The sequence below is a fragment of the Theobroma cacao genome, chromosome 2, assembly GCF_000208745.1.
Source record: "Theobroma cacao cultivar B97-61/B2 chromosome 2, Criollo_cocoa_genome_V2, whole genome shotgun sequence".
In the NCBI taxonomy this organism is placed as follows: domain Eukaryota; kingdom Viridiplantae; phylum Streptophyta; class Magnoliopsida; order Malvales; family Malvaceae; genus Theobroma; species Theobroma cacao.
Window position 1 is genome coordinate 2922517 of NC_030851.1, and position 19617 is coordinate 2942133.

Consider the following 19617-nt stretch of genomic DNA (forward strand, 5'->3'; position numbering starts at 1 on the left):
GCTTTGCACGGGATTCTATTACCAGTGACAGTGACTTTGAATGCTTACCGAGATTGGTAACTGAAAATGGAGATGAGAAAGCTTTACGAATGAATAGCAGTCCTATTTTCCGAACCAACAGCCCCAGTGTGGTGAGTGCTTAAATATTCTTTTTTTTTTTTTGTTTTCATGTTTGAGTTTCCTTTATTTGCTTCTTGTTTTCCATGCATAATGTGTGGTTAATAGAATGACATCCTACTCAAAAGAAGCTTCAATTTGGTTTCCTATATTATGTTGGCATAATTCAAAGATTATTGTTCATGAATTTTGAAAATTTTAGGCTTTGCATAAACTTAATCATGGTCTAATTTCTTCTTTTGGAAAGTAACGAAATTGCTATCCCCTGTCAATTTCTAATGCCAAAGGTAATGTTGTGTAGGAAGCTAGTAAGAATGGGAAAATACTGAAGAAAAAGGAAGCTATGGTCGAATATGAGAGCCTGAAAGAGATATCTTCTATAACCAGAAACTTTAAGCAACGTCCTACAGGGTTACATAAATGGTTCATTGATGGCTTATCAGAATGGGACACTATGTTAAGTTCACATATAGACTTCAAAAAGGAAGATGCAGGCCATGGACAGAAGCTTAAGATAACAGAAGATAGAAATAACAAAAACAATAGTAGTGAGGATTCAGAGGCAGCGGAGGATGTTCAAGACTTCGAGAAGATTGAGGATGATCATCTGAAGGAAGAGAAAGTTGCATGCAATGAAGGACTGAAAGAAATTAGGAAGATAGAGGATGATGATCAAAATGACGTAAACGATAAAGCTGGAATTGCAAACGACTGTAATGGTGTTAACCACAGTTGGGAAAACGTATTCAGAGAAACGTTTTTTGATGAAACTGAACCTTATTTCAATCAAAAGATAACAGATGAAGTTATAGGCAACTATAAAAGTGATGGTGAGAGCAGTTGGGAAGAGGTGCACAGCATTCTTGATGGAAAGTTTTGTGCTGAAATTGCATCTCTAGAAGGAGCAGAAGATCAAGACGCTACAAGTAACTATGACAGTGATAAAAGAAGTTGGGAAGAAGAACAAAGCAACCAGTCTTGTGCTTCCGATTCAATGTCAGAGTTAATGTCTGACTATGAAGGAAAGTCAATTTCATCGTCCGATTCAATGCCAGAGTTAGTGCCTGACTACGAGCCAGAGAAACAATCATCCGATTCAATACCAGAGTTGGCGTCACTTTCATCGTCCGATTCAATGTCAAATTCAATGCCAGAGTTAGTGCCTGACTACGAGCGAGAGGAAAAATCGTCCGATTTAACGCCAGCGTTAGTGTCTGATTATGAAAGAAAGTCAATTGCATCGTCCGATTCAATGCCAGAGTTAGTGGCTAACTACGAGCGAGAGAAAAAAGACTTGACCAAAAAACTTGAGGTTGCAACTAAACTTTGTAAGCTCTTATCAGAGAATGAACTTGAAAGGGAGTGGGATGCAAAACTTGATGTCGTTTCTAAGAACTTGGAGCATTACCAAGTCATCGAAGAAGAACCCCTCAACTGGAATGAGGAAAAGGAATATCTCCGTACAAGGTTGGATGCCGCAGTTGAGTCTTTGGAAGAAGAGCGTGTCAAGTGGGAAGATGAGAAAGGTGAACTTTGTGAAAAGCTTGATGTTGCTACGCAGTCTCTTCAATACTACAAAGCCATTGAAAAAGGTTTTGCTGAAGAGCGTCAGAAATGGGATGAGGAAAAAAATGCTCTGAATGCAATCATTATTCATGCTGATGAAAATGTTCAGTATTGCCAGACTCTCGTAAATACTTATGCTGAGCGTTACCGTCTGCTCGAGTTGCAGGTAATTGAGTACCATTCCCAGTGTCAGAGCTTCATCGACAAGTGGATAGCAGACACAAATGATATACATTCTAAGCTGAATGCTGCAATCCCATCTATTGAATCTTACAAAGCCTGGTGCAGTCGATCTGATCAGTTTTACAAAGCCTGTTTTGAAGAATATGAAGAAAAATGTCGCAAGTTAATGCAGGAGAATCTTGATCTCTCTACAAAGCTTTCCACCGAATCTTCATTTGCGGAACGTTACATTAGGCTTGTTTACGAGCTTGAAGAAAAATGCCACAGGTTGGAGGAAGAGAAATCTGATCTTACTGGCAAACTCTCTGTGGCAAAGGCAGCATCTGAGCTTTATCGAACTTGCTTGCATGACTTGGTTTCTTAGGCTTGCTTGCATGACTTAGTTTCTTAGGCTTGGCTTATCTTTCTATATTTCTTGGTTTTTTTTTTAGGACTATTTCTCTTTAATAGCATTAGACTTTATATCCCTTCATTTTTTTAAGACTGTTACTTTAACAGCATTAGATTATTTTTTTCCATTTGGTACTATGGTGGGTTTAGAAAATTATTATCTTGCTGCCATGATTGCTATGGTTAATTTACATGTTGAAGAAATTACAAGCAGGGGCAGCAGAAATAATTGGACTGTCAATCTCAGCCTGAAAATTACTTGATAAATTTCAAAATAATTCACATTACAGATATTTACAACATATGCAATCAAATGTCAATTTTTATGGGAAACAATGTACATGAAGAGGGATAAACATTAGATCCATCCATCCAGCATTGAGAGCCTTTGCTTTTCCAACATTTACTCTGGAATTTGAGAGCCAACCGCTAAAACCTCTGGAATTTGAGAGCTAACCACTAAAACCCCATCTTCCACCCAAGCTGGATCTCTAAATTCTAGTTTTGATGAATAGATAGGATGCAAAAATTAATTAAAATCCACCTCTTTGTTCTGTACCTTAAATGCTGCATTAAAGAATCAAAGTAAATTTACCAAAGTCAATTCAGCAAATCATAATGGTCTAAGAACTTGTAAATGTCATATTAATATAATGTTTATATCTATATAAACATATTATATCATGAAAATTATATCCATACATAATTTAAGATAAATTTGACCTTTTAATTTTAAATTAATTTGAATGTTAATTAAACAATGGCAGGCTTAATTAAAGATCCGTATACCGAAAGATTGACTCTGGCATAACTGAAATAAGCTTAGGCAAGTTGACAAAAACAAACAGCAAGGGTGGCAAAGACTGCAATTCTTCAATTGAATTGTTAATCAGGCTTAGTAAGATAATGAAGATAAACATGTATAAAAAATATTGGCATACGGCTCATGAACCAATACAAGATCAATATCAACAAAGATAAGTTCCTAAAACTAAGAGTTGATGATTTGAATTCCACTTGTCATCATTATGATCATCATGCTTTTGACAATTGTCACCACAAGATGTTCATCATCATGTTTATGCCACTTCTAAGGTTATTCATCCAAATTTGAGTGCAAGACAAAAGGGATTAATATGGACCTAGATTGGTTAATATGTAGTGTATAATTCAACTATATATCCCACTTAACTTTGAGAAACAAGCCATGATGATCGTGGTTTTGTTGCTGTAGGTATGGAGAAAAGACAAGACAGGTGACAAATGACGGACGCGTTTCTGTTCATATAAATAAATGCTAAATGCATGGTGACAACAAAGTGCTATTCATGTACTTTGTTCGCAATTCTGGTAGTTCCCAAAGCTTGCGAAGTCCTCCATATCTTCTGCATCACAGTAACTGTGCCATTAAGCAACTTTCACATGATTAACCTGAACAATGGCATTGAAAAATGGCATAATCATGGCTCATCAGACACCTCTGACGATCTGCCAGTCCTCATCTGAGGACCCTTTTGTATGCAAGCCTTAAAGGCTCTGCTTTTTGTAGTCTCTATGCGAGACTTATCAATAAATTCAATGCCTTTAAAAAAAAAAAAGCATGGCCATCACAGTTGTCATCCAGAGCTTGCAAAGTCCTCCATATCTTCTGCACTGAGATTCCATTCATTCCCCTTATAACAGGAGTGAAGATTTCACAACCGATATTCATGCTTACCTTGATCCTAACCATAACCTTTTTCTAGTAAATTTTTTTATAGGCCAACCACCTATTCCTCAATTAGCAGTAATGGATACCGGAAGCAGCCTTCTATGGGTTCAATGTCTCCTTTGCCTCCCCAATGCTCCAAGCGGTATGGTGCCATATATAATTCTACAAACTCCTCAACATATACTAGATTGCCACGCAATTCTTAGTGTTGTATCTTTCCCCAACGTGTTAAGTCCTTGTGCATCTCGTCCGATCCATGTTTATACCACCAGGCATATGTTTACGGTGTTGATTCAATAGGAAACCTGGTCACAGAGAAACTTAGTTAGAATATCAAATGATGGCTTCACTGTCGTGGCTGATGTGATATTTGGTGCAGTTTCTTGAATGGAGACCTCCAGCCAGATAAGCTCATCAGCGGAGGATTTGGACTTGGCTGCGGACGCACATCATTGGCAACTCGACTGGGTAAGTTCTCATATTGTATTGGCAATGTTTTAGATCCTAACTATAATCCTAACAAATTGGTTATGGGATGTTTTAGATCCTAACTATAATCATAACAAAATGGTTAGGGGTGATGGAGCTTGGGTTGATGGAGAGTAACACCTTTGGAAGTGATCGATGGCAACTATCATGTTCTTCTTGAAGGCATTAGTGTTGGAGAGAAAAAGCTTCCAATAGATCCTAATATATTTAGAAGGAAAGGGGAGAACAGATCACTGATTCTTGTTCGGTTTCTACTTGGCTAGTAAAGCAAGGGTATAATGCACTTCTCAACAAAGTCCAAAGTCTACTAAATACGATGACACAAAGTGTTAAGAAAGAAGGTATTGTGTGCTAAAGAGAGCAATAAATCTAGACCTCAAGGGATTTCCAACAGTGAATTTTCACTTCGTTGGAGAAGCTGATTTGGTGCCAGATGGGCTTAATAGCCAAAATTTAGTGTTATTACTTCTGCGAGTTCATGAGCACAAAACTTACAGGTCGACAATGATGATACCAACATTGAGACCGAGTGGCCTGGGACTTAAGATCTTGCGATATGTAATGTGAAGTTCAATCCTTCACATGTTTGAAGGAGCAGAACTGGCATCGACTAACCATAGATTTCCGGAGATCTTTTTGTTTATAGACACAGGGTTCCCTAGTATGCGAGTTGCTGGACTTAACGCAGGCTTTTTGTTATTTTATATAATGGGAATAATATTTTGTGCCTAGCTCATTTCCGCCTCTTCCATTAAGCCAATGTAATTGTATATTGTAAATCCAACAGGCATCGGAAGTACAAGTGCAATGTCATCGGAAGTTCATGGTTAAGTATATAGTGACAACAGGGAACCTATAATAGTTAGCTACTGCGGCTGAGATGGCTCGTTGCATATGGGGGCAGGGTTTGGTTGATCAAATTGCAGTGAAAACTAAGATAAAGAATTCGCCCCCAATCAAGGGAAAAATGGGAGACAAACTTTTAGAATCGGGTCCATGGGCTCAATTGCTTGATCAAATTACTTGATGTCTCTTGTTAGTGTAAGAGAACGTGAACTTGACACAGACATCCAGCTAACCAGGCTGGTGGAGGTGCATTAGAATCATTTGTCATGATTTTCAGCTTAAGAGGATTACTCCTTACTCCTTATAAGAGTAGAAACGTAAAATTTGGATTGTACAATCGTCCAGAGTATATATGCACAGCCCGAGTACAGCAGTCTGTACACTTTTTTTTTTATTTTCCAAAAATAATGGCACTAGAGTGTACTTAAGCTGAGCCAGTTTGCGCAGCCACAGCTGATACATGACCATAAGAAATGCATCATAATTGATGGGAAGCAAGTATTTAATGCTGGCTTTAAACTCAATTTCTCCAGCATGCTTAGTATGTGCCCTTAATGCTGTGCTGCAAATTAGTTTGATGTAAACTTGCGTCAAGCAATTCAAGCAAAAATAGCCAGCTTATGGCTTAACAAACATGAAATTCTTTAAGGTTTTACTAGTAAAATAAACAAAATAAGGTAAAGATAATGAATTCTCATTGAGACAAAGATACTGCGCAGATGAAATTTTGCTGTAAACAAATCTGAATATCCTTTCTAACATCATCACTAATGATAAAGGAAGCTCGAGTGCATATCTTGATGCTGGGTCAGATGGATCAATAGAGACTATATCCAAAAAATTGGCTTACGAGAATGGCAATTCCAAGAGCAATTGCTACAAGGGAAGAAGCCCAAGTAAGTTTTTCAGTAATTCTGGGCACCCTATCCTTTAATGCTTGACTGCATGAGCCTATAAATACTGTATAGCATCCCATTGCAACTACAGTTCCAAGCAAGAACATAATAAGGAATGCAGCACCAGCCAAGCGAGATGGCAAAGCAAGTGCTGGCAAAACCATCATTAGTGCATCTGGCTGCAACCCATGAATGATCCCTGTGGCAAAAGTAGCAAAGCCAAGCTTCTTTTTCCCGACCGCTGGGTTTTCAAGTGTCTCATACACGCTAACATCACACTCAACATTTTCCAAGGCAACACAAGGGGCAGGAACTTCTGAAGCTTCCCTTATACCCATAGCCCCAATAGCAAGTAATGTTAAGCCCACCACTCTTGTACCCCAAGTTCGGATAACTTCAATGTGGAGGCGGTCCTTTAGTAGCAGGAATAGTAAGCCAAAGATAACCTGACCAGCATCATGGCCACAGCCCCAAAGAGCTCCAACAACAGCACTTTCCATTCGAGTACGACCAATTGATAGTGGAGCCAAAGCAGCAAGGTGGTCAGGCCCTGACAAGGTGTGTAAGCAACCAGCAAAGAAACCAGTCCATGCGCTACTTAGTAATTCCCCACGCATTACTCTGCCACCAACTGCAGCAGCTGCAGTTCCACTGGTTTTAGCAGCAGTTTGTAAGGTTGCAAAAGCTGCTGGTGCAAAAATTGGTTGGATTAAGAACATGACAATGGCAGAGAGAGCTATAAATGTCCCAGCTGTAATTGCCTGAAACGTGTGTCAAATACAAAAATATTTTTAGGCTTTGTCAATAAAGAGGACTACACTACCTTCAATTTCCAAAGAGAATTTTATTCCTAATAAACTGTAAACACTATGTTGACTGCAATACAATGCATAACAAAGCATATCACTACAGCACTGCCATGGGATGCCTGATATTACAGGGATGTCCACAGCAAATGACATCTATTCAGAATTTATCCCAGACTTCCTTTATCTATCCAGATCTCAGAATCACCACTAATCAGCAATAATGGAGAATTAAAAAATTCCAAATGCATGAGTTCTTTCGGTTCTACTTATGTTAAAAGGTTTTGCTTTCAACCTCTAACAATATCAGTAATTGCAACACTAACAACAATAAAATGTTAATCAGAGAGTCACCCAAGAGTCTTTAGTGTGGAAGAAGATGGTGGAAGTGTTTCCATGACAAATATAATTAGGTCATAGTATGATAAGCCTTGAGACAAATAACATAGATGTACTCTTTTTTTATCTCCCATATGCAAGTATATGCATGCAAAGCATGAATTATACTTTCACTCATACAAAGTTTGGCGAGACATCACTTATATAGCAGAAAAGTGTGAAAAGAGTAGACTCTTCATTAAAGCTAGTTTCACTCCAATTTCCTATTCTATTTAACTGATTGGACCTAAATTGCAAATGTGTACATAAATAGTCATGTCAAATTTGGAATTCATGTCTGCACCAACAAAAACCAAAAATGAACTAATAGAATCTCCATATCCAGTTCCCCCTGATAATTTTAGATTCTTCACATTGTACATTGCTTAGTTAAGCATGCAAATGAAATGATACACCAAAAAGTGCAATAACACATTAAAATTCAGATGGAATGACGATTGATAAGTAACTCTGCTAAATTGCCTTTTACCCCTTGCTCCCTTGCTGCTAGGTATCCCTCTCAACCATTCTTCAAAAGAGAGCTACAAAAAGAATGGGAAACAACGAAGTCCTACAAGTATTGGAGACAAAATTCCATTTACCCATAGTTTAATTTATTGGATACAATATTTCTTCACCCTCTAACCAGAAATCCTTAATTAAATACTGACCAAGTCAACCCTTTAACGTTTAAGTATAAAGCTTTATAAATTAAAATTAAACACCAAGGAAATTCCAATTTACCACAATTAAGCTCAAATTATCAAATCAATCTTTTCTTAGAAACAAATTAGGAGACAATTATAGTCAACTTTAAACGGAAAAAAAAAAACCCTGAAAAGCCTCAAATGTTTCTTTTCTTTCCCTCCTTTTTTTTCCCACATCAATACTGCTAAGGAAAGAAATCAATTACAATGAAATTTAAAAAAAAAAGTAGTAAAAAATTGTATAAACATCATACCTTTCTTTGTGCAGAAGCTCCAATTGCAATAAGCTTGAGAAAATTGAAACTGGGTGTTGACCCATTTGCAGAGTCGAGTCGGGGAGAAAGGAGTGAAGGCAATTCATTGCTTGGATTCGATTGAGGAGAAGAAAACTGAGATGGGTTATCGGTCTTGCATGAAATTGAGATGACTCGCCTGAGCTGCGGTTGAGTGAGCGAAGGAAGGAAGTTGACTTTAGGAGAGTCGAATCGGCCAAGTCGAGAGAGAAAAGGAGAGGGCCTTGGAGAGATTTTCAAAGCGGTTGGAGAAGACGAATATAGAAGCCTTTCCATGGCTTCCTTTATCTCTCTCCGAAAGAAATAGTTTCAAAAGGTTGAGACAGTAGCAGAGAGAGAGAGAGGTGAGTTTTGTTGAAGATAAAGTTTTGGCAGAGAGGAACAAAATGGGTTAACAGAAAATTGAAAATGGGGATTATATTATTTGCTTAAAATTTTTTTCGGGATTCTCGAACTAATTTTTGACTAAACCCTTGCTTTATGCACTCAAGAGTAAATCCTTTGGTCCGTTGCTGTAACTCTGTAAGAGTCAATATTGGTGAAATTGGAAATGGTTTTGGTAAGAAAGAAAATGGTGTTTGCTTATAGTTGAAAGTAATAAGTTAAGGATTATTATTATTATTATTTTATATGCCTATGGTAAAATCTTTAATCATACGGAAGGATTTTTTAATTAGAAAAAGAAAATTTTGATTTCAATTTTTATTAAAAATAATGTATCAAATATTAAATCAAACATCTAAAATAATTTAAAGGTGTTAAAATTTGTCAAATTATTTCCCTACATGGTTGTTATAGTGTTCCAACACGTAAATAAATAAAATCTTATTGCAGTGTTCGAACTTAATCAAATAAAAAATTTCATAAATATGTAAAATTTAAAATCACGAATATTATTTTTAAAAATTTTTTAATAAAATGATCATATTTGATTTAATAATATATATTAATAATATTAAATATAAATTTAATTAGTGAATATTACTGCTTACTTATCCGTAACCATTTTAAAATATAATACTGTTGCTATGCCTGACTACTTATCCCTAGTTTTAGTGCCCACTCAGCATTGTGCAGTTTGTGGCGTTGTCCATGGTTTGACTGCTCCCCATCAACATATGGCCTCATTATCTCCAGAACAGCTGCTTAAGCTAACGAGTGAGTGGTCTTCAAGTCTTCCGTCCACTCCACTCCACTCAACTTTTCCTAGGCCTTTCCTTTTGAGTTCTAGGAAGCAACTATTTCCAAGGAAATTGAAGGGATTAAGGTATGAACCATAAAAGAGAGCAAATCTGAAATCTCCTACAGGGGGAGGAAATGTTGAAAAGAGAGTAATCATGTGCGGTGGTTGAGGGATTAAGCCGGCTGAGGGAACAAAGTTGGTGAAGTTGGCAGCATATGGGGGACTGGGAGTTGGAGTTGGAGTTGGCTTGGATTTTGAAATTTGGACTTATTCAAACTATTGGACAATATCATTATCATTAGATAAAGCTATCCTTCAATTTTAATGAAAGAAAAGTGCTTGTTTCCAATTTTTGAATGAAGTCCACAACTTGACACTTCAAAGGCCACGTGTAGAGCCAACCACGGCTCCACCCCACCCTGACACATACGCTCCCCGCGCTAGCCTCTGCCCGGCACACTCGATCACCTGCGCCCGTTGTTGCGGGCCGCTCGTCATTTGGGTCTTGAATCAAAGTGGCTTCAGCTGGTTGAGGCAGAGGGACCTTGGATTTTAGCCAACTCAGCCTCTGGGCTCATGGCTAGAGACCCTCTCGAATTTCCCTCACAACCTCATCGGACCGCCTCGGCCCAGTCCTTAGTCCTTACCTTAGACATCAATGAATCGGGCTTCGATTCTCATGGTCCAAACCCAACTTGCAGTTAGTCCACGATTCAGTCTTTCTTGTTCTTATTTTTTTCCTTAAAGATGTCCATTCATAAGATATTATTATTTTTAAAGTAACTTAACTCAAATTTTATTATTTAATAAGATATTCGAATTTTATAAATATTTGATTAAATTTTTTATTTTTTATATAAATTTTTATCAAAATATCTTAGACATTGTTGAATATGGAACAAAAATAAATTTAAAATTAATTTTTTATATACTATTAATGAAAATAAAATTAACAAATTAAAATTAATTCATAAAATCAAATTAAAATTTAAGCTCATATTTAGTGTAATTAATAAATTTATATAAGTATTATATTAATTATAAATAATTTATTCATAAAAAATAATATATAAAACTAAAATTTAATGTTAAAAAATATTATTTATAATTATGTAATGAGTGTCTTAAAATCACTACTTGAACTTGTGACCTATAATAATATTTTTTATCAAATTTTACCTGAATCCGATTTTAGGACAATTAAATAATATAAAATACTCTATTATAAGGTATCAAATCACGTCCTTGTTTTCTCACTCTCGCAGACAACTTAGGGTCTCATTTTGTCCACTTAAAGAAAGGGTATATCCGTCATTGAAAAAAAGGATAAAGGTTCCCCTTACGTGTCATCCATAAAAGAAGGCCATGTCATCATTTATCTTATACCACAAAACCGAAGCTCTACCCCAAATTCACCTCAGCCCTTGACCAGACCACCCTCTATCCTAAAGGATCATAATCACCTGTTCAACCAAACGGTCGTGTTATCTTGCACCACTAGATTATCACCAAAAGTCAATGATTTAGAGTCAACGATCCTCTGGCTTTGGCAATCTATAAAGTGAAGACCATTTTAAAGTAGTGTTCCATACCACACCATACCATTGCTATAAAAACCAGAAGCCAAGTAACTGCAATTTAAAAAGCTCCGTTTTTGCTCTGCTTTTGTTCAGCTTAGAAAAATATACTCTGTTCTTCAGTAGTTTCAATGGCAAAGCCAGTGTCAATTGAAGTGTGGAACCCAAGTGGGAAATACCGAGTTGTTAGCACTAAATCCATGCCTGGAACTCGCTGGATTAACCTCTTAATCGAGCAAGATTGCCGCCTCGAAGTAATCATATTTTTTCTCTTCTCTAAACCCTTTGTCTTCTTTTTTTTTTGGGTGAAATCTTTTATATCGAGTTTTTGTTCATTTCCATATTCAGATATGTACGGAGAAGAAAACAATTTTGTCTGTTGAGGATATCGTTGCTTTGATTGGCGATAAGTGCGATGGCGTGATTGGACAGGTATTCCCTTCATGAGTTTTAGTTTTTTAGTTAAAAATATGGGCTCGTTTTTCTTTTTTATTTTTTACCCTTATCTTGGATTCTGAAGTTTGGGATTTGTGTTATAGTTAACTGAAGACTGGGGGGAGACTTTGTTTGCGGCCTTAAGCAGAGCAGGAGGCACAGCCTTTAGCAACATGGCTGTTGGTTACAACAATGTTGATGTTAATGCTGCCAACAAGTATGGTGTTGCAGTTGGTAATACTCCTGTAAGTTCACTCTTCCACTAGTTGGCCTTAAGCAAAATTTGTTTCTAAAAGTTTTGATTTCCAAGTCTTCTTATTGATGGACAGACTACATGAGTCTCTCCTTGTTGTTAACCGCACCGCGCATGCACCAGTTTATCTATATGCAAGTATCTTCCATGTAATGGATGTGAATGTTTGTTCAGTGTGAAGAAAATGGTTACAAATTAAGCTGGTTCGGTATATATTTTGAGATAGAAATGCTGAGCTAATTGCAGTGCTAATTTGGTTAGGGCGTACTCACAGAAACGACAGCAGAGCTAGCCGCTTCTCTTTCTTTAGCAGCTGCTCGAAGAATTGTCGAAGCGGATGAGTTCATGAGGGCAGGCTTATATGATGGATGGCTCCCTCATCTGTATGTCCACCAAATATACCAGATCTTTCCTCTTATATTTGTTTGTCCTTATTTTTTTGCTGTGCATAGATGATAAACCCCAATTAACATACATTACAATTGTGCCATTCCACTTTTCTTCTCTTGCAGGTTTGTGGGAAACTTGCTTAAAGGGCAGACAGTTGGTGTAATTGGAGCTGGTCGTATTGGATCTGCATATGCCAGAATGATGGTAATCTCTTACAAACTAAATTGCACATCGGATTCATAAACCTAGGCTAGAATTTTTAGGTTATTCATTTGATATTGTTGGACAATAATGTGCTAGGTTTTTATGAGGATACTAACGAGATTAGCTTGAAAAATGTTTGCAACACATTGAACTTAGTGGCTTTACATGTAAAGAAGAAATGATTGTTTGGATTTGTGAGGTGAGGTTTCTGTTGCTTTATATGAAACTGAAGCATATATTGATGTTATGCAAAATCCTAACTCCTAAGATATGCAACATACGACACAATATTGCTATGAAAACCATCTTTATTTTATGTTATTTGAAGCATCCTCTACTCCCAGGTCTATGTTGCTGCGTTAATGAGAGTGATTTTGTTTGCCTATCTTATAACAGGTTGAAGGGTTCAAAATGAACTTAATTTACTATGACCTCTACCAAGCTACACGGCTAGAGAAGTTTGTCACAGGTATGTCTTGAAACATTCAGTTCAAGTTGCTTAGCAGTTGAATCTTCTTTTTTTTAGGCTTATATGTTTCCCCATTGCAGCTTATGGTGAGTTCTTGAAAGCCAATGGAGAGAAACCTGTTTATTGGAAAAGAGCATCAACAATGGATGAGGTGCTCCGGGAGGCAGATGTGGTAGGAACTTCTTTGCTGAGAACTTTTAATATGGTATTTAAAGCCAATTTTCAATTATGTTGGCAAATAAAAGGAACTGATGCTTTTTGTAGATAAGTCTTCACCCGATCTTGGATAAAACAACCTACCATCTGGTTAACAAGGAAAGACTTGCAATGATGAAGAAGGTGACTAAGAACTTCTCTGTTGTCCTTAACGAGTAACTTTTGAAAGTAGGCCTTGCTTAAGGAAATATCATTTGCATTTTGTGTTTGCAGGAAGCAATCCTTGTAAACTGTAGCAGGGGACCTGTGATAGATGAAGTAGCTGTCGTTGAACATCTGAAGCAAAATCCTATGTTCCGAGTTGGTCTTGATGTCTTTGAGGTGACTTGACAAATTTTTACTTTCAAATTCAATCAACCACATGAAAACTACCCTCAAGTTAGTACATGATTGTTCATTAATGGTGATTGAAATAGGATGAACCTTACATGAAACCTGGGCTTGCTGATATGAAGAATGCTGTCATCGTACCACACATTGCTTCTGCTTCCAAGGTAATATCATTTACTAGTATTCACCCATCAGGTTGGAGTCACCTATCAGATTCTAACTGTTTTCCTCATTCTTATGCAGTGGACTCGTGAGGGAATGGCAACATTAGCTGCTCTCAATGTCTTGGTACTAAATTGCTTCACGACTTTCTCTAGGGAAAGGATAAAACAAATGAAAAAATTTATTTATTCTGTTTTGGGGTTTGTGATAGCCAACCGTTCTAAGCACTGCCACCCTTTCTCCATCCATATTACAGGGCAAGATCAAGCGATACCCAGTATGGGGCGATCCAAATCGAGTAGGACCCTTCTTGAATGAGAACGTTCCACCTCCTGCTGCATGTCCAAGCATCGTCAATTCAAAAGCATTAGGTAATATTCATATATTTCAACTATTATCACACTTGTTCTTACATTTGCTTTGAAGTATGACTTAATGACTTCGATAAATCTGTGTGTTTTTTTTCCCTCAGGTTTACCCGTTTCCAAGCTATAAGAACAGATGGCTGGTCCTATTCGCAGTTGGAGTAGTGTGTCTTAGTGGATGTGAGAGAACATGGGGCTCTTAGTTAGCTTGGCAATGGCAGCCGTGTATATTTTGCCTATGAAGAGTACTCTTTGTATGCACTGCATATTGCTGTCTTGTAAGAACAGCTTTATCATTTCATCAAATATATATATATCACTTTGAAGTTTGAACGCATGGATTTGATCAGTTTTTATCATACAATTTAAACTCATATTCATAAACTAGAACTTGCGTTGATCATCCTAATAGTTTCTCTAGCTTACCATTTGTTCATTTTTCACTCCAAAATGGCGCATATATAAAAGCTTAAATCTTCAACCGTAAATCTTAATACAAGAAATTTACGTGTTACTGCACGTAACACAAAGGCTTTGTTTCACCTAACAAGGAGGGTTGAAATGAGGGTAAAAGAATTTTAGAATTTTGTTCCAATCTGTGCCCTAAGACCTTACATTAAGTTGAAACAATTGAAAAACCTTTGAAATGTTTATTTATCTGAAAATTTCGAAATAATTGAAAATTTTTTGAAATGTTTATTTATTTGAAGATTTCGTCGTAAAATTATTTTTTATGTTATATTTTAAATTAAAAGAAAATGAGGATAACGCTTAGCTTTATTATATATCAAACCCCATTTAAGTATTAAAACAAGAATTTAAGATAATTAATGATGTTTAATACTTTAATTTCATAAAAAAGAAGAAGAAGAAGAAGAAGATTTCACAAAGCCATGTGGTAATCAGTAGTAAATGCCAAATTAATTCAGGATTAAAATTACATTAAAATGATTAAATGTTAGAGGATCAAAGGCATTATTAAATTATTGCCTTAAATGTCTTATGATATCAAATTTTCACGCCAAGGTAGAACTACTGGCTGAAGGGAAATGTAAAAAGTGAAACACGGATTCTAATAGTAAAATTAAAAAAGTGAAGGAAAAAAAATAAAAATCTAGAACCCTGGTCCATTTATTAATTAAAAAAATGACTTGTTGAGAAAAAATTGCTCTATAAAATATTTTATAAAAAAATTTAATATTTTTTATTATTTGAATAAAATGTTGAAATCAATTTCAATTATTTAGATCATCTTATGAAAAATATTTTTTATCATTGATGGAGTTATCTGAATGTTAAAAGATGATCAATATGAGTTAATTGCAAAAAAATGATAACATTTAGTTTTCACTAATTTGAGATTAAAATTAAAAATGAAAATAAAAATAAGTAAATTAAATAATAATATTTTTCAAAGCAATATTAAGCATTAATTTTCAAAAAAAAATTTCATGTCATCATTTTTTTAGTTTAAAGCTATAAACATATCAATATTTTTATCCATTGTGAGAGACATCCAAAACTTATACTTATAAATATGTATTCATTAAATAACAATGTTAAAATATTTTTTATTATAATTATTAATAAGCGATATTCAATTTATAAATAAAAATTTAATTAAATTAAATGATTTTATTAAAAATTGTTTTTATTTTAATAATATTAAATAATTTAAATATTAATATTTTAAGTTAAATTTTTTAAAAGTTAAATGTTAATAATATTTTTTAATTTTTTAACATTTTAACTTAAATAGTAACATTTATTCAAACCAATATTTTTTCTTTCTGTTTTTTGAAAAACATCTTACGTCCTTAAAATGTTTTATATCTAAAATATATATTTTTATCTTTCTAATAAGCATAAATTCTAAAACAATTATTTCAAAAAATATTTTACTTAAAACAAATTAAAACAAACTGGACTTCTTGTTTTACTAGATTTTCATGTATATACTCTCATTAGGATTTTCTGACCACTACTACTATTTGGTACCAAAAATCCAAATCTCACTAAAAGTAGGTTTGAAACGACGACGTTGAATTGTACCTTAAATCCTTCTATAAATACCCAGGTATTAGTGCCCACTTTTCCCCATTCAATCAGAGCAATTTAATAATGTTTTATTGAGAATTTCTCTCTCTCTCGCTCGCTCTTTTCTCTCTCGCTTTATCGATTAGGGTTTGTGTTGCCGGTTAGAGAATCTTAGAAATCACAATGGCGTCGACTTCGAAGAAGATAATGTTAAGGAGCTCCGACGGAGAGGCGTTCGAGGTGGAGGAAGCGGTGGCGGTTGAGTCGCAGACGATCAAGCACATGATCGAAGACGATTGCGCCGACAACGAGATCCCTGTCCCCAACGTCACCAGCAAGATCTTGGCCAAGGTCCTCGAGTACTGCAAGAAGCACGTCGATGCAGCCGCCGACAAGGAAAAGATCCCCGAGGATGATCTCAAGGTGTGGGATGCTGATTTTGTCAAGGTTGACCAAAATACCCTCTTTGACCTGATCTTGGTTAGTTCTTCCTTCCTTTGCCCTTCTTTTCTTTCCATATTTACGCTTTTTTCTTGATTTTCTCATAATGTATTTGCTTTTCACAATGCTGTTATTTTCCTGGCTGGGGTTTTCGTTTCAATAAAAGTTTTTGTTTTTTTTAATGATTTAATCTCTTGTTTCTGTTGGGTTTAATTTAAATACTCTGTTTATCTGTTGATGTATCTTATTAATGTGTTAATAAAACGATTTAATCTAGTAAATTTTCTGACTTAGTTTCCCAAGAAAAGGGAAAGGGAGAAATTATGGTTTTCGTTTTCTGGGAAGATTTATTGTATTCTAAAAAGGGTTATATGGTTTACAGTAGCTTACTCTATTTTGGCTTACCTTCGATGCTAATACTAAACTTCTTAATGTTTTGAAATTTGTTTGCAGGCTGCGAACTATTTGAACATCAAGAGTTTGTTGGACTTGACTTGCCAAACTGTTGCTGAAATGATCAAGGGGAAGACACCCGAGGAGATTCGCAAGACCTTCAACATTAAGAATGATTTTACCCCAGAGGAAGAAGAGGAGGTTAGGAGGGAGAACCAGTGGGCATTTGAGTGATTGGGAAGCGTCAAATCAAGTGTTCATATTATGATAGCAATGTCGATATTATCATAGGTTCTGCTGTTCTTGGGTTTTACCGGTAGGTTGTTAAGATGGGGAAAGTTTAAACATTGGATTTTTCTTTTAGTTATTTTGTTTTATGTTTTAGTTCTTGGTTCTAGAGGATTTTATATAAACCTCCATTATCATAATATATGAAAAGTTTCATATTTCCATGTCTTTGCCCACTGCCTTTTTACTTTTCCATTACATGAATGCCTTGGTTATTCTTTAGTTGTTTTGCTTGATGGTTGTGATTGTTTGTTAATGTCATGATTAATGTGTAGTTACTTGTATATGGGATTGGTGACAGAGGCTCTTCACTGTGATAAATGGTCTATTTTCTACACGTATCAATGACCATACTAGGGTGATGGTGAATCCATCTTTTGACTTTGGCCCTTTCTCACGTCTCTTTGTTATTTCGAATTCCAATCCTTGTTGAAATCTCTATATCTGCCCTGTTGCATCTTTGCCACCCATTCATTTTGTCTCTATTGCTCTCTGTAGATATTGAGCACTGTTGCTGCTTCTTCACCGACCCATCTTATTGCCTATTTGCTCTCAGTTGATATTGATGTTGTATTGGTTCATGAGTCGGATGCCAATATTTTTTATACATGTTTATCTTCATTATCGTGCTAAGCCTGATTAACAATTCAATTGAAGAATTGCAGTCTCTGCCACCCTTGCTGTCTTTCGGTATAAGGATCTCTAATGAAGCCTACCACAATTATCTTTGTTTTGCTTCTATGTTTAGGATAATTAACAGTCTAATTAATTTAAAATCAAAGGGTCCAATTTATGTTAAATTATGTATAAATATAATTTTCATGATATAATATAAACATTGTATCAATATAACATTTACAAGTTCTTGGACCATTATGATTTGTTGAATCGACTTTCGTAATTGTACTTTCGATTCTTCAATGCAGTGTTTAAGTTACAGAACAAAGAGGTGGATTTTAATTTATTTTTGCATCCTATCTATGCATCAAAACTAGAGATAGAATTTAGAGATCTCAGCTTGGGTGGAAGATGGGGTTTCGTGGTTAGCTCTCGAATTCCAGAGTAAATGTCGGAAAAGCAAAGGCTCTCAATGCTGGATGGATCTAATGGTTATCCCTCTTTCTTTTTCAGCAACACATCCTTCATTACGGAGCTCTCTTTCTTCCTTTCCTGATTAATTTTCTTGCTTATATCCTAGAAAACGTCAATTTTCTCTCGTAAAGATAAACCAACTCAAATTCAAGAATCTTTTTCAAATACTTATTTTTGCAATCTTTTTCGAGCACTTACTTTTGCATTAAGGGTATTGGTTTTGGAGGAAAGAATGCTATTTATGTATAATTTTGATAATTTTGAATATAATACGAGGAGATATAAAGGTAAACAGATTTAAATTTAATTTTATTGTGTTTCGTGTCTTAATCGTGTCTATACGGTTAATACATTTAATTAATTGTGTTATCGTGTTTAAATTTATATAAATGTTTAATGTTAATGATGGGTTTTATTTATATGATAATAAATTTTATGTATGTTATTTATGTTAAATTTTATTATATTTGATATTATTATTATTTTATTATAATTATTAATTTTAAATTTAAATAATAAAGTTATATTTAATTATAAATATTTTAAGTTAATTGTGTTAAAAAAATTATTTAATCCTTAAATAGTATGATATAAAAAATTCTGACATAGTTAATAAATGTATTAATCATGTCATAGTACAAGATTATTAAATATATTTATTTACATATTTCACATTTTAACACGAATAATTATTCGTTATTCTATTCATGCATTCTCTCCTTACGAGATAGGATCAATCATCGCATAGTTTGTTAGTGTCATGTCAAGACAATACAAATCAACGGAAGTTTGAGCAGCATGGCAGCCCAAAACAATCGAAGTTTGAGGCTTTGAGCAGCATGACAGACCCATTGACAATAGAAGTTTGGAAAAGGGGAATATAAGAATTAGTAGTAAAATGGGTAGCCGCTCGAACCAGAAGTACCTCTCAATCCCATGAATTTCTTCGATTGCTATGTCTTCGATTTGCATTGTGCTGCTTTCCTCCTGATTCGTCATTGTTTCACACCCTCTAACAAGAAACTGAGAAAACAACTTAAACTTTTAGTAGGTTTTTCGTTAGGGTATTAATTAGAGTGAAAGCATCGCACTGGAATCAAAAGGTTTTTTTGTAAGAAGAGAATCAAAAGCTGTTATCCAATAGGAAAGGAAGGATCCTCGCAAATCATAATCCAATCACTGGCTTGGTGAAAAAGTAACCCTACAATCAAGAGAAGATCAACTCTATCATACTTCGAATCATGAAAAAGATAAATGCCGATGATGATTATGTAAAAATATTGAAATAATGTTTTTCCAACAAATGTTTGTTTGTGTTATTGTTTTATATAATTATTCTATCATTGTTCTTTTATCATGATTTTTGTATCTTCACTGTTTCATCTTTCATGTCAAGTGTG

At 35.1% G+C, this 19617-nt stretch overlaps 4 protein-coding genes across 4 annotated transcripts; 3 read left to right on the forward strand and 1 right to left on the reverse strand.

Moving 5' to 3' along the window:
- LOC18607534 (aspartic proteinase CDR1) lies at positions 3493 to 4719 on the forward strand. The gene is made up of 4 exons (XM_018114835.1): positions 3493 to 3512; positions 3940 to 4239; positions 4347 to 4504; positions 4571 to 4719. The coding sequence occupies exons 1-4, from the start codon at positions 3493 to 3495 to the stop codon at positions 4717 to 4719; spliced, it is 627 nt and encodes a 208-aa protein (XP_017970324.1).
- On the reverse strand, positions 5969 to 8828 carry LOC18607535. The gene is made up of 2 exons (XM_018116568.1): positions 8344 to 8828; positions 5969 to 6959 (listed from the first exon to the last, which is right to left on the reverse strand). The coding sequence occupies exons 1-2, from the start codon at positions 8656 to 8658 to the stop codon at positions 6120 to 6122; spliced, it is 1155 nt and encodes a 384-aa protein (XP_017972057.1). The 5' UTR covers positions 8659 to 8828; the 3' UTR covers positions 5969 to 6119.
- LOC18607536 (glycerate dehydrogenase) lies at positions 11188 to 14350 on the forward strand. Its single transcript, XM_007041748.2, has 13 exons — positions 11188 to 11396; positions 11491 to 11574; positions 11682 to 11822; positions 12092 to 12213; positions 12343 to 12424; positions 12821 to 12893; positions 12974 to 13065; positions 13158 to 13232; positions 13323 to 13430; positions 13526 to 13603; positions 13683 to 13727; positions 13858 to 13972; positions 14074 to 14350. Exons 1-13 carry the CDS (start codon positions 11274 to 11276, stop codon positions 14094 to 14096), a joined length of 1161 nt encoding a protein of 386 aa, XP_007041810.1. The 5' UTR covers positions 11188 to 11273; the 3' UTR covers positions 14097 to 14350.
- LOC18607537 (SKP1-like protein 1A) lies at positions 16059 to 17291 on the forward strand. Its single transcript, XM_007041751.2, has 2 exons — positions 16059 to 16483; positions 16898 to 17291. The coding sequence occupies exons 1-2, from the start codon at positions 16187 to 16189 to the stop codon at positions 17069 to 17071; spliced, it is 471 nt and encodes a 156-aa protein (XP_007041813.1). The 5' UTR covers positions 16059 to 16186; the 3' UTR covers positions 17072 to 17291.

Coding starts and splice junctions, on each gene's coding strand:
- LOC18607534 (XM_018114835.1), top strand. CDS start 3,493: ATGGAGAAAAGACAAGACAG. Junction 3,513..3,939: donor ATGGAGAAAAGACAAGACAG/GTGACAAATGAC, acceptor CCCTTATAACAG/GAGTGAAGATTTCACAACCG. Junction 4,240..4,346: donor ATCCATGTTTATACCACCAG/GCATATGTTTAC, acceptor TATTTGGTGCAG/TTTCTTGAATGGAGACCTCC.
- LOC18607535 (XM_018116568.1), bottom strand. CDS start 8,658: ATGGAAAGGCTTCTATATTCGTCTTCTCCAACCGCTTTGAAAATCTCT. Junction 6,960..8,343: donor GAGCTTCTGCACAAAGAAAG/GTATGATGTTTA, acceptor CACACGTTTCAG/GCAATTACAGCTGGGACATT.
- LOC18607536 (XM_007041748.2), top strand. CDS start 11,274: ATGGCAAAGCCAGTGTCAATTGAAGTGTGGAACCCAAGTGGGAAATAC. Junction 13,066..13,157: donor TGCTCCGGGAGGCAGATGTG/GTAGGAACTTCT, acceptor TGCTTTTTGTAG/ATAAGTCTTCACCCGATCTT. Junction 13,973..14,073: donor CGTCAATTCAAAAGCATTAG/GTAATATTCATA, acceptor TTTTTCCCTCAG/GTTTACCCGTTTCCAAGCTA.
- LOC18607537 (XM_007041751.2), top strand. CDS start 16,187: ATGGCGTCGACTTCGAAGAAGATAATGTTAAGGAGCTCCGACGGAGAG. Junction 16,484..16,897: donor CCCTCTTTGACCTGATCTTG/GTTAGTTCTTCC, acceptor ATTTGTTTGCAG/GCTGCGAACTATTTGAACAT.